Source organism: Gambusia affinis, linkage group LG04 (assembly GCF_019740435.1).
Source record: "Gambusia affinis linkage group LG04, SWU_Gaff_1.0, whole genome shotgun sequence".
In the NCBI taxonomy this organism is placed as follows: domain Eukaryota; kingdom Metazoa; phylum Chordata; class Actinopteri; order Cyprinodontiformes; family Poeciliidae; genus Gambusia; species Gambusia affinis.
The window spans coordinates 5,606,090-5,620,003 of record NC_057871.1 but is presented as its reverse complement, the minus strand read 5'-3'; the positions used below and the strand labels follow the sequence as shown (position 1 = coordinate 5,620,003).

The window sequence follows — 13,914 nt, the reverse complement described above, 5'->3', positions numbered from 1 at the left end:
GATTCCCAAACTATGCTTTGCTTTTGCAGCCTGACATCCCTGGAGTTCCAATCCACTAAATCAGGAAACACAGTTTAATGTTTCCTCTTTCAGTTTTATTCAATCATAGCACAACTGAAAGCGCATATGTAAGATGATTCAATGTTTTAAAATGTCTTTCACTAAAGCAAACCATCTTGAACATGAAGCATTTTAAAATAAGCAGTATTGTGTTTTTCTAGTGTGGATTTGATCCGTCTTTGTGGAGAACCCAAATTAGACCATAAGCTCTGCTGTCACATTTTCAGTGAAGGGCAGAAAGAAAAGACAATGAAGGGAGGATTTGTATGAAAGAGTGGGATGAGGGGAACAAGAGGTAGGAAAGAGGAAGATAAGGGACAAAAAAAGGGAGAAACTCAAGGGATAGACCTGGGTTTTTTTACACAATGAAGGACAGAAAGGTAAAACACCAAAGGAAAAAAGAACTAAGGAAGGGAAGGACAACTGGAAAGACAGAGGGAAACATAAAAAGATGGAAGAAAAGTAATGTCACAAAGAAGAAGGGAAAGAAATAAGAAAATGAGAAAAAAATAAAGCAAAAAAGGGTCACAAGTAAGGAAGATTGAAATGATAAATGATAAAGGATGAAATAAGGAAAAAAGAAGGATGGGAAAAAGTGAAGGAAGGTGAAGCAAGGACATAAAAAAAGGAAGATAGAACACAAGATTTAAGTAATTGGGTAGGAATTATAAAGGCAAATATTTTCTATACTTTATATTGTATTTTTCCATACTTTCAGATGAAATCAAATCCCATAATTTTTCAGATTGCGGACCACACTGGAAGTCTTCAGAGATTTCAGAGTCTAAGCAAAGTGAAAATTTTGCATACTAAATCTTCAACAAATGTTGAGTAGGGAGGATTGAAGTGTTTGGTTGCTCTCAGATTTAATGTGGATTTTCTCTAATCCCCACACAGTCAAATGTATCAATCCAAATTGAAGCATATTTATACAAACATCCCCACTAAGTTTTGGTTAAATGACACTCAGCATGTTAAAAAGTAACTTGACATTTCTTGTAGCCATCAGCATGTTCCTGACATGATTCTAATTGGATGTTTGATCACTGTTTTTCTCTAAAAATGGTAGCTCTTATATAAACTGGCTGGTTTCCTGACATGGTGTTTTAAGCATGGTTTGCAAATTATAAACTGAGGTTAGAGCCGTTCCCGCAGCTAATGCTGTGTTAGTCTGCTTTATCCATTATAGAGCTAGCTTTGATGAGTATCTGGGTTCAATCTCAATTGAATAACTCATTGTTCTTGACATTTCAAACGTATAGCTGTTGATTTGAGGTGAAGATGAAGAATTATTTAGGAAGGAACGAGAACCTCAATGTGATGCTTGGGAGGAGGCCTAACGTTTTTCCTTTAAATCCTCAGTAGCTTAATTTTTTTTCTTCATTAAGATAGAATCAGGCTCAGTCTAAAGCAGTGTAAAAACATTTCATCACTACATGCAAGCAGAATAGTTTTTACAGGACACATCCATTAATGACTGAGGTGTCCAGGTGACCAACCTGTGTATGTGATGGTGGGAGGCCTTTCCGTCCATACACTCCAACCAGTGCATCTTTCTGGACTGATATGTTGAATTTCAAGAACTGTGGCTGGTCAATATATAGCTGGGACCTCCAAAATACACCTTGAATAGGAAACAAACAATGAGGAAAAGTCATTTAACTGTGATTCACGTATCAAACAAACTGTGCAGACAGTATTTAAATGAACAAAATATTGAGAAAAGGGTTGTAAAAAACAAGGAAACTCTTAATAGTTTAATTATCACAGAATTAGATTTTTTTTGCTTATTTGCATTTTTTGTTGGGAGTAATTTTTTAAGCTTTGTAATCCATTTGTTCAGTGTGACCCACAAATTCAATTAATTTTATGAAGTTACATTTGAACTTTTCTAAATTTGAATCAATCTTTTTGACTATATTTCAATGTTAAATTACAATCTCACAGCACAAACAGTTAAAATCAGAGAAATTAAATCCTCTCACGTTGGAAGGGAAACAGCTTCTATCTTCATCTGATTCTGAAGTCATAATTAGATCAGTGTCGTCACGGCATGAGGTCAACCTCAAGTCCCCACAGTGAGAACTCCAGGGGAGTGGAAAGGCAACAAACTTTGTTTACAAAACTTACAGAAGGTAATTGAATTTAATACAATTTGTGATGGTGGAGAGGTAGTTCTAATTACAAATTTTCTATAATAGCTGTAATGAACCACACATACTTTGTGGTTTTAATTAAATAACACAACTGCATGTAACTAGTTAGATATTTATCACTAATAAGTGAGAACTGACTAGAAGAATGGAAAATTAAGCTGCAGTCACTTTTAAATGAAGAGAATTTTGTCTTGTGACATTTTTGTAGTCTGCGTCACTTTGAGGCGTTGCCGTACAGCACAGTGTGTGTCAGTGTGTAAACTGAGACTTATGTGATGGAAGTCACAGTATTCTGCTACGTTATGACCGGGTACATTACTCTTCCACAAAGTACACATCTCATTATGGGTCTTGTTTTTCATGGTAAAGGTTCTACTGACCATCTGGCAATGACAAAACTTTTTCAGATAGCTATTGATCCAACGATCAGACTGATTCAGATATTCAGAATCTGCAGCAGTCACACTGCAGAAATACTGATGGCTCCATGTAACAGATTTCCAGTCCATGTGTGCTTTTGTGAAAACTAACCTGGTGGGACGTCCTGTATGACTCGCTTCCCCACGTCTGACTCTCCCGTATCTATGGTGTTGTTCTCTAGAAGAAACATCTTGCCTGCAAAGTCAAAAACACACCCAGCTGAGAACCTGTTAAAGCAGATACAAACACATTTAATGTAAAGCATGTAGAGGCAGCAGCTCTGGGTCTTTCAAACTTCAGACATGTGGATGGAAAAAGTGATCTACAAAGCAACACAGCATATTCAGCCCATCAGGGAAAGTGATTGTAAAAATGTGATCACCCAATTCTTATACAGAGTCTTTAAACTTTTATGTGATCCAACAAAATAGCTTACTGGGAAATTTGTGTAATATGCTTGGATGTTTCATCATCTCTAGTCCTTTTCTTTTATTTTGATCAATTCAATTAAGATGTGAATTCTAATAATTACAGAGGAAACACAGCAAATAGGAATATGGTAACAATTATCCTTCTGCATAAAAAAGCTCACATTTGAAGTCTCTTTTGTATTCAGTAGGACAAAACCGTTCCAAATGTATTTCAATTTCATCCAGTCCTTCTAATACATACTCACCTGCCCTGTATTAGGTAAACCTTGCTGACATTAAGTTAACCTCCCCCTGTGCTTCAGAACTGCCTTAATTCTGGCACATTTTCAAAATTGTGCAAGAAACAGTGGTTGGAGATTTGATCTTTATAACCTGGTACCTTATCCTGCTGGAAGTAGGCATCAGAAGATAGGTACAAATGGATGGACATAATCAGCAGATGTCACGTTGTGGTATTTTATTTATTTTTTCAGAGCTCATCTCGCGAACCAAGAAAATATCCTGGACACCCTTATGCCGCCAGATACAATTGATACAAAGCAGAATTGTTTTTATGTTGTTTATGCCAAATTCAGGGCCTACTGTCTGAATGTCTCATCTGAATTGAGATTCATAGGACCATGAACCACTTTTCCAAACCTCTACTTGTACTGGTTTCTTAGTAAACAGTGGTGGCCCCTGGTGTGGTCTTCTACCACGCTACCCCGCCTGCTTTTAGGTTTGACAGGTTGTGCATTCAGAAGTGTTTTAATACCTTCTAACAGACCTGGACTGCTGTTGAGTTTGTGTTATTTTGAACCAGTCTGTCCCTTTAATCCACAACAGTTTCTCACTGGATATTATCTAATTTCTGACATGTGCTCTGTAAAGCTTAGAGTAGATATACTTTTAACATGCGACAATTAGGGAAGCCTGCAAGTTATCTTCACCACTTCTACACATTAAAATGCAGTTAGTTACTAAAATGTGATTCACTTATTTGTTGTTTTTGTTAACATCTAATCAAACAGGCAAAGCTAATAAATATATAATCCAATCATATTCTCACTTTTGGATTCAAGTAGCTAGAGTCAAACTGAGTGCTTATTATCACTCAAAACAATCAAAGTCATCTGATTTTATAATGGCAACCGGTGTAAGATGGCCTCAGCAATTAGATTCTGTAAGTGACAGCAATCCCTCCTCCTGCGTAAGCATGTGGCGACTGTGGAGAGAAACCATCCTCTGTTAAATGGAACAATTTAATGCATTGATCTGGCTGATAAGATCACAGCTGTTGCATCATTACTAATTAAAAATGAGTAAAATTACAACACAACAGGCAGATGTTTTTCCAAATAAACCTCTGGTGAAATTTTATTTTTTAGTTCATATCGAAGATTAGTTCAAATGAAAACGTTGATTAGTCTCCCTGTATGAACAAAGAGGAAACTGTTTAAATGCAGCTGAACTCACCATTGTCTGTAGAGAGTACAAAGGTGTTGGGAGTTGTGTCTCTTCCTCCTCCTCCGTTTTCAAACGCTCCATAGCTCTCACTCTCCTGAAGCTGCCAGTTCAAACCGAACAAGTGCATAGCTGCAGAGGCGAAGCAAAACAAAAGGGTTAAGCAGAGGGAGGGCCAGACAGGACAGTGGAGGGTAATACAATCAAAGGCCAAAAGAGAAACAGAGAGATGGGTTGAAGAGAAGAACAAAATGATTGCAAAGGGAGAACAGTGTGGAGAGGAAATGGAACGATAAGAACAAAAAGGGAGAAAAGTGTTTCTGTACCCATCAGATCGCACAGAACCATCCACACCCGCAAGGTCTATTTCCGTTCAATCACACGCATCTCACTTCCAACTAGGATTCCCTTCTGCAGAACATTATGTATGATGAATTCTGCTGTCCGCTGATGAAGAGTCGACTCAGTTTGGCATTTAAGAAAAAGCAGCATCAGGGAGGGGCTGTGTTGTTCTGCTATGCCTTGTCAGTCCAGCAGTATAAAACACTGAATTTCTATTTTCTCTTGTCTATGTTTACATGCTTTTGTTCATATCATTAAGAAAGCTCAACATGACCAGTCTAATTCTATTGGACTGATAATGACAATGACCTTTAAAATTCAGAAATTGGACCTGCATGGGTTTATTTTTTCGTAATAATTAGTTGACCTACCTTTTACATGCACAATGAACCCAGAAAAAAAAAAAACTCTTGTCAAAGTTTCCACCACATGTAGAGAAATATCAGTAATGTTATGAAATTTAAAGATGAATCGCTGGAGAGTCTCTGCCTCCCCTGTTTCTTTGGAAACACATTTGTTATCTCACTTTCTGTGCTGAAGTGCTAAGAAAAGAAAAACTGTTATCAACTATTATCTGATCAGTTTGAAAAATAGTTTATAATTTTTAATCCATCACTTGGTTTGCCTTTTTCTAGAAGTCTTTTCCTTTATTTACAGTCAAGGTGCAAAGAAAGTGACCTTCTTGTAGGCTTTTTTTTTTTTTTGGAGTAATCAAGTACTCAAGTGTAAGAAAGTAAATTGGAGCTGAAAAGAACAAAAGGTGCACTTTCCTTTTACTAGGTTTGTGTGTGTTGTACAGAGAGCTGTCCAACTAAGACCTGCTTCCTTATGTCTGAAAATACTGGGCTAAATACTTTTCTTTTAATAAATTGCATATTTTTAGTGCATCCTGTGTTGACCTTGAACTACCCCCTTCTGGCCACAACCTCACATGATGAACAGAGTCACTTGTTTCTTTTTCTGTTTCACTCTATGCATTGCATGTTACCTTTCTGCCCTTTGTAAGCTTTATCACTACTCTTCAAAGGACATACCCTGAAAAGGTTGGAACGATAATTAAGCTTTAGACAGAGTCAATTTATCTTAGGAGTTAATTGCTCCATGTGCACTAAGAGAATTGCTCTCCTCAAAGGTAGCTGTAGCGCACACAACCAACCAACTTTCTCACGCATTTGCTGAAATCACTGAAAGTAGCACCGTTTGTATACAGCATTGCAACAGATGGCTCTAATATGAAGCAACAATAATGGCTGAAAATAACTGTGTCTCCCATTCAGGCAAGATTAAATGAGACAGAAACACACGTTGTCCATCTGGAAGATACTTCCCACTGAGTTCCCCTGATGTGCAGTTGAAAAGCAAGTGAGTGCAAGAGATGTGCAATGGCATCGCTGTTCTTGAAAATAAAAAGAACTAATGTGCGACTGACAGGCCTGACCAAAACCATCACGCTGACGGGACACTACTGAACAATACGCAAAAGATTTGAAAGGAGGGGTTAAATATGCGAGGGCTGTTCAGAATAAAGTGACACATATTGGCCACTAATTGTGTTTGTTTCAAGGTACCAGCTCTCTTTTTCTCAGGTCCTAGAAAAGAAGGCTGCTTTCATTTCAGAGAGGTGCCAAGTGCAAGAATGGAGTGTGTAATTCAGCATATACTGACTTACAGTAGTTATCAAGAACTGCTCTCTGATGCTAAAGCTGCAGTTACACTCCATCCTTTTTTGCTTCTTCTATTTTTCTGTAGCTGTAAAAAGTGTGTTGAAAAGGTGTAAATGCGAGGAAATGAAGGTATACAGATAAACCATGCTGGGAAAAGTGCACAGTAACTTTGCCTGTTTTTAAAGCAGTGAATGCAATTTGAAAAGCAGGACATAACCTGATCAGTGATCAGGTGAAAGGTTCATGTTATAAGCAACAATCCTTTATTTCCACAACCTTTGCATGCTGTGTGAGCAGACAGGGCCTGTGATCTTGAAGGATTGACTTGCATGATGTGAAAAGACCAAGTGATCCTTAATGTGGGGGGTTGTGTTTGCATGTTTACTGGAAATATGATCTGAAATTAGATTAATCATACACAGCATTGCACTGTGTATGATTAAAAAGCAATTAACTGTATCAATCATTTCCTATAGTGTAGGTCTGGAAGGTCAATATAAACATTTGTCATTTTAAAATATCAAGTCGGTGTACAGAATCAGCTCTTCCTTACAGAGACAAGGTGCCTCACTGGCTGCTCTGAGGTACTCCAACTTCAGATGTTTATTCTGACTCTTTTCTTGAACAGGAAAATCAAAAGAAAACCAAAAGAACCAAAAGAACCAAAAGCAAATCAGTTTGGCTTTGATCATGTGGTGTTGAAAGGGCAGCCGATTCCACACGAGAACATTAGCAAAGACAGTAACCATTGTGAATCCTCTGTGTTATTCCAAATTCACTTTTTGAAAATAAGTGAATTACCCAGAGCTGCACTAAAGTCCTGCAGCTCCAGGTAGGTTTAACTCTTCGCAGGTGAGGGCAGGAGCACAGAGCCATGGTTGGTAATAAACAGAGACTTGTGTGTGTGTAGGCGTGTGTGTGTGTTTGTTTGAGAGGGAGGAAATAAGAGGATTACTGGCCATGATAACTGGCCTGTAATGGTAACTAGATTGTAACCAATGGAGCCCTTTTTTAAGCACATTTTCAGATTAAATTTCTGCTTAGTTAAATCTACATACGGATTCAAATGAATGAATGAATGAACTAACAGGTTCACGAATGCTCTCAGTAAATTTAAAAATGTTTAACACGTTGCCATTTCTTTCTAATGGATTAACGAATAAATGAATGAATGAATGAACAAACAAATCATTTATAATAGTTGTAATACACTGCCCGTCATCATTAGAAAAAGCGCCACCTATCTCTCCTTTAAGCATGGTTGGTCAGTAATCACACAACCTTTGGTACCTTTTAGGAATTTCCTGTTTCAGTTACTTTTACTTTGTCAAAGTAACTGTGTTACCGTTACTTTGTCAAAGTGTTACCGTTTTTTAACAGTTTACTGAATGATATCTGTATCATTCAGTAAACTGTTAAAAAACGGTAACACTTTGATGTAGGTGTCTTTAAATGGAGATACTACAGACGGGTTTTTATCATATCGTTTATCATTTATCTTGAAACATTTCTTGTCATGAGAATTTTGTTTAATAGTTGTTCATGTGAAAAAAATGGACTAAAATTTTATTTATATTCTTTTCCAAAGAGCATCAATACAACCGCTGACTTTGAAAATATAATTAAATAAGAGGTTTGTTTATAATAACTTCTGGATAAATTGTGGCCACTTCTTTCTTAGATTTTTTTTTAATATTGTTTATTTTCTTTTAACTCTTCTTCCAGTTTCTTTTTAAAGTCTGTTTGGCTGTGAACACAACAGTTTGACCTCAGTCACATGAAATAAGTCTAGATTTTGCTATAATTGTGTTTTTCTTGGGATATAACTAAACTTATGTGCAGATAAGTTATATAGACCGCAAGTTTTTATGAATGCGAAGAAACTTATGTCAAATAGAAACATTTTTCAAGGTTGGATGGATGGATGGGTGGATAATTTATTATCTGGAATTACTTGATGATTTTTTAAACTTCCACTTTTGTCCATTTTCAACATAAAACAGTTGTTTACTGTTGAGAAAGAACAAATTAATTGAACAAGCCAGTTACTCAGAATAAAGGGGACATGCAAACTCAAATACACCTTTTACAGAGGCCTCTGGGAAGACACACACATATACACACACTGCATAAACCACAGACAAACGCAGCTATGAAAAAAATGAATCAAATGTTGTCATTATGTCAATTTGCCTCGACCAGAGGCTCTGTCTCTTTTTTTAGTCTCTTTTTTTCTCCCTCTTTGTGTGCGTGCGTGCGCGCGTGTGTGTGTTTTTGAGCTGAATGCATGTGCCAATCAAAATGTTCACCCCCCTCAAGAGCATAACTTGTTCTTTGTGTTTGTGTTCATGTGCGTGGTTTTAAATCTCTCACCTGTTCTCTTGTGTCTCTGTAGTGTACGGATAACTGCATAAATCTGTTTTTACATGAGTGTGTTCACCAGTGTGTGAAACAGATATGTGTCTGTTGGTGTGTCAAGAGTGTGTGCATCTGTCAACCATAAAATCCCAGGAAAGCCTCAACAGATGCTTTCAATAGAAAAAAAAATAACAATGCTGCACGAGGGAGCCTACAACACACCCAACGATATAGCTGATGAAATACGGACACATTTGCTTCACATCCAGACATACACATTAAGAGACACACACACACACATACACACATAACAGCCTAAGGCAAGAGATTTTTAAGTTCAAGGACCGTCTGAGCGGCGATCATAATTGGTTTGGTTCATTCTGGGAATCAACGACCTTTAAAATAAATACCACTTTTATCTTTCTTTGACTCATTTTATTTTGATCCTTCAAGTCTGTGTCACAAACAAGCTAAAACGACCCAAAAGTTCCTGACCATTTAAAGCAATGAGCAGGAAGAGATCAATTCTTTTCCTTATCTTGAAATCCTGGATTTCTGTTGAGTCTTTTTTCATTTTTGGCTGGAACCTACACATTATTATCAAGCTTCAAAATCCCAATTGCAAGGATAAAAGAGAAACAATAAAAACATACAATCAATCCCAATCATCTGAATCAAAAGTAGAAATGTTTTTGAGATCAGTTACCTGCAGTAATTACTGAGGAAATATCATATTATTAGACATCACAATTCAGTCCCAACCTAATAGTGACTACAGCCAACCAGACTGAACTGTTGGAAAGGCTGAAATATCAATGCTGCACCAGCAAATGTCAGTTATATAAATTTAAAGACTCTTCAAAGTTTAATGGACGAACTTTGTTTCATTGCCAAAGGCAGACAAGACATCATGTGAAAATAATGTTGCTGCATCAACTCCAATGAATTTAATACTGCGGCAAACGCCATGTGAAAACCACATAGATAAACTGCAGAGAACATCTAAAAAAACAAACAAAAGTCTACCCTTTGTTATTTTGACATTTAGTACACATAAATAATCTGTGTGTATCTGAATTTTAGGCTTTAACGTTATTTTGATAAGTAGGCAGTAATCTTGTCAGGCCAACATATTAGCCTAGAATACTACACTAAGAAGAAAGGCCATGACAAAAGAAAACGGGAAGGTACCACCGAGGAAAAGCGAGATCCTGGATGTTTGTTTGGTTTCACAGCACAAAGTAACAACCAACCACGGCAGCAGGAAGAGAAGATGAATGGTAGAATACAGCTGGGGCCTGAGAGGATGAAACTCAAGAGCAGAAGAAAGATGAGGTGGACTTAACAAAGGACAGACAGAATGGGAAATAAGGCTGCGGTTATATAGAGCATTTCTTGTCTTGTTGACAACTCCAAATGGTTTCACACTCCAGCCCACATTCACACACTCACATATGTCAATTTGCAGGCCGTTGGCAGCATGCGGTTCAGTGCTTTGCAAGATAAGCAGATGTGTGCATGCACTGTCCATTCCCTTTATATATTTGTTTGGGTTGCAGTTGTGTGTTTTGTATTAGGACGAAGACTGTTTCATCTTACCTATGCAGTAGCAGAGCAGAACAGAGAGAAGTACAGACAGACCAACTGCACTGAGGGCTGTACACCTGAGGACATATAAGGAAGAAAAAGATTAATGTCACACTGTCACCTCCTGTAAGAAAGATATAAAGGTTATTGCACCAAGACTATGGCTGGAATTATGGCACAATTTTATGTATCATAAACAGGATTAGAAATGTTATTATAGTTTACATGTCTCATGAAAATAGGCAAGTACCTTTGTTAAAACAAAACATGACTAGAAGTTCTCAAATATTCTGGTCTGTTGTGTCAACAGTAAAACCTGCTATTATTACAACATGAAGACAACAAAATATTAAAAACAACTCACTGAAAAGTGCTAATCAGAAAATGGGTTAGAAAAAAATCCAGGCTTCGGCTAAGTCACACCAAATCCTTATTTTGGTAGATTAGAGGTATCCACATGTGGTCTCCCAACTATGCCCTTGTAGAAAGGGCAAATTGTGGGCAAACTGTGGTTAGGCAAATGAATACCACATAGCAAATGCTGTTTGGCAGCAAACAGCATTTGTTGATTGGCCCGTAGATTTATGTCAACAACAAAACCTTAACCACCAGATTTAATATGTGACGAGACCATATTAGTTGGCTAGATGGAAAGCTGCAAATCAATAACTTCATAGTCAAACTTTGAGCTTCAAACCTTTTATTAATTAAAGGTCATATACAGCATAAACTAGACAGGCCAAAGCACAACAAACAAATAAACCAAGAGGTTTCAGAGAAGCTGGCCATCAAGATTGGAACGGCGACCACATCTTCTTTGAGACACCCCACGTATCGATCACACCCAAACTGTGATGAACATGATGCCAATGGAGAAACCCAACTTGGATAGATCTGAACCATGTTAATATGCTAGAGTGAGACTCGACAATGGAGAGGGGGCTTTATATTATTTCTTCTAGAGAATTTGGATGATGTATTTTCTAGCAAGACAACAAACTTAAGCATACAGCAAAAGCAGCACAGAAGTAGTTCAAAGACAACAGAGCAACTCTTCTAGAGTGGCCAACTCAAAGCCCAGATGTCAATCCTATTGAGAATTTGTGGATGGAGCTGAAAAGAGCTGATTCATGAGCAATCCGACACTGCTGTGATTACTGCAAAAGACCCATCCACCTAACGCTGACCTTACGGGGCTAAATGTATTCTTAGTCATTTACTTTACCCTCTCTTTACTGATAGGGGGTAAAATATTGTCCAAGAGTCAAGAGATTTTCAGACTTAATCTCTTGTATCTTGGACAATATTGTTTTCACCAAAAGTGAAAAAGTAAAATTACCCAAAGTGGGTTCCTTGTTCCAACAGTGCTTCAATTTATTTCAATGTATTTCATTTAACAGACATTAGGCTAAGAAACAAATTATGAGCCAAAACGAAAACGTTTATCCCAACTATTTATTCATTTTTCTGTTGAAATAGAGTCCAATATGAAGCATTCACAGCTACCAATATAGTCAGACAAATGCAATGTTGCAAATCTGCAAAACCAGGAGTGCATAAAACCACTTGGGCCAATGAAAAGACTGAAGGACTGAACGGGAGACACGAGCTCAGGGTGCATGAGCTGCTCTTTATTCGGCAACATAAAAAGATTTCTGAGGAATGTTGGAAAGACGGGCCAGGGTGATGATTTATTTGAACTGAACTGAACTGGCTTTTTTCTTATAAACTGAACAACTTGGAGAGATGTAAAAAAACAAGAAGAAACAAATTAACATTTCATCTTACCTCCACGAACAGTACTTGGAGGATTTCTTGAACTTAAAGGCAGAACGGGACAGGGTATTTCTTGGCAAGGGCCTGGTGGGAGGTGAGTAAACGGAGCCTGTAGCCATGGTGTAACCAGGAGTGGCTGTGGAGAAGAGAGGAGTGGTGCCTGTACCTGTTTTAAAGAGAAAGTGCCTGAAAGAAGAGGGTAGAAAGAATTAGATTTTAGTTGTTAATAGTTGTATCGACGTTTGTGTCTGAAAACAATAGAATCTGAAAACTGTTGTCCTCCATAGTTAATTATTTTGCACCACCACCTTATGGCAATGCAACTGTTATTCTTAACTACAAGGAATTCAGTTTCAATGAGGTCGTTTCCTGTGGAGAATGCGTCATACTTTTCTACACGGCTCTGAAAGTTAAAAAAACCCAAAAAGTCTAAAAAACAAAAAGTGTTAGTGGAGCTGATGATAGCCTCAAGTTAGCAGTTAGACTCAAGAGTCTAAAAAATATATGACAAAACTGAGAATTTAATAAAAGTGGGTTTGTCAAAGAATATGAAAGTCCAGGATCAAATTGGACACTATGTAGCAGGATGTTTTTATATAATCCTTTTAAGAAATTCTTGGCGTAGGCAGCAAATGCTTCATAACTTCACTCGGTAGATTCTAAACTGTGGAAGATGACTGTTAGTAGGTCTTGGTTCAATTATATTTGGTGCCCCTACTTAAAATGTCCATGTTCAGCAGCTCATTCTCACTCTAAGCACACATCGTTTTTATTGCCAATATAACTTAAATTACAGGATCTGGCCATAACTTCCACAACCTTTGGTAACGTTTCCAAACAAGCAACCCCTCCCAGCTCCAAAATAAAATACCACGAATGGAATGAAGTTCCTAATGGCACTGAAAAGCTACAACTAATCCTGACAACATGCAGTTAAAAATATAGAATTTCCTCATCAATTTTCAAAAGAGGAAAATATGCCTAACAAAATCTAAACTGTATTTTTAGGTTATATTTACGTTTAACATAAAATTGGTAGACATCTAAATTGTGCTTTGCACAATTAATGGTTGTGCATATTTAACAAACACACAAAAGACTAATAATAGGTTGCTGTGTCCAGAAATTAAATTTGTCAAAGTGTGCCCAAGCTTCATTCTTGCTGAGTTCACAGCCATGAAGATGTTTATGACCATCAAGGCTGCTCTTTGGACAAAAGCTGAAAAAATGATTTTTTGCTGGTTTTCTATGTTATTTAATTTTCCTCTGGGAAAATACAATAAAGTATTTTTGAATTTGAATTTAACATATACAAATAATACTGCTATTCAAAGCTGAACTTGGCAAAACATTATCTTCTACTGTGGAGAACAAGTTATTATAATGTTTATTTTATATACTAGTGAGCCAGGTCAGTGAACACAATGAAAAGTTAGCAATCCCGGGTTTTCTGACTTGTAGCTTGAACATAGTTAAGTTAATATTGATTTTAGTTTTCTTGTGTTCAGATCTTACATCATTTGAAGAACCTTTTATAGTCTTGAAATAAAGTTTAGCTGTCCTAGAAAGATTTTCTTGACATTTGCTCATTTGAATCTTTTAGCAAAAGTCAAAGTTTGCAAAGTACAAACACAAGTCAGCTTCATCTTGATATCCAAGAGGCAATTGCACAGATAA

At 37.1% G+C, this 13,914-nt stretch overlaps 1 protein-coding gene across 11 annotated transcripts in view; it reads right to left on the bottom strand.

The window, feature by feature from the left end:
* Window positions 1–13,914, bottom strand: part of LOC122829151 (teneurin-3-like) — a 314,256-nt gene that overhangs the window by 106,253 nt on the left and 194,089 nt on the right. For all 11 annotated transcript variants that reach the window (XM_044113478.1, XM_044113472.1, XM_044113474.1 and 8 more), the window contains 5 exons: window positions 12,250–12,423; window positions 10,474–10,538; window positions 4,523–4,642; window positions 2,748–2,831; window positions 1,560–1,684 (listed from right to left, as the gene is read on the bottom strand). In XM_044113478.1, coding sequence (XP_043969413.1) covers window positions 1,560–1,684; window positions 2,748–2,831; window positions 4,523–4,642; window positions 10,474–10,538; window positions 12,250–12,423 — 568 coding nt within the window. The remainder of the gene's footprint in view (window positions 1–1,559; window positions 1,685–2,747; window positions 2,832–4,522; window positions 4,643–10,473; window positions 10,539–12,249; window positions 12,424–13,914) is intronic.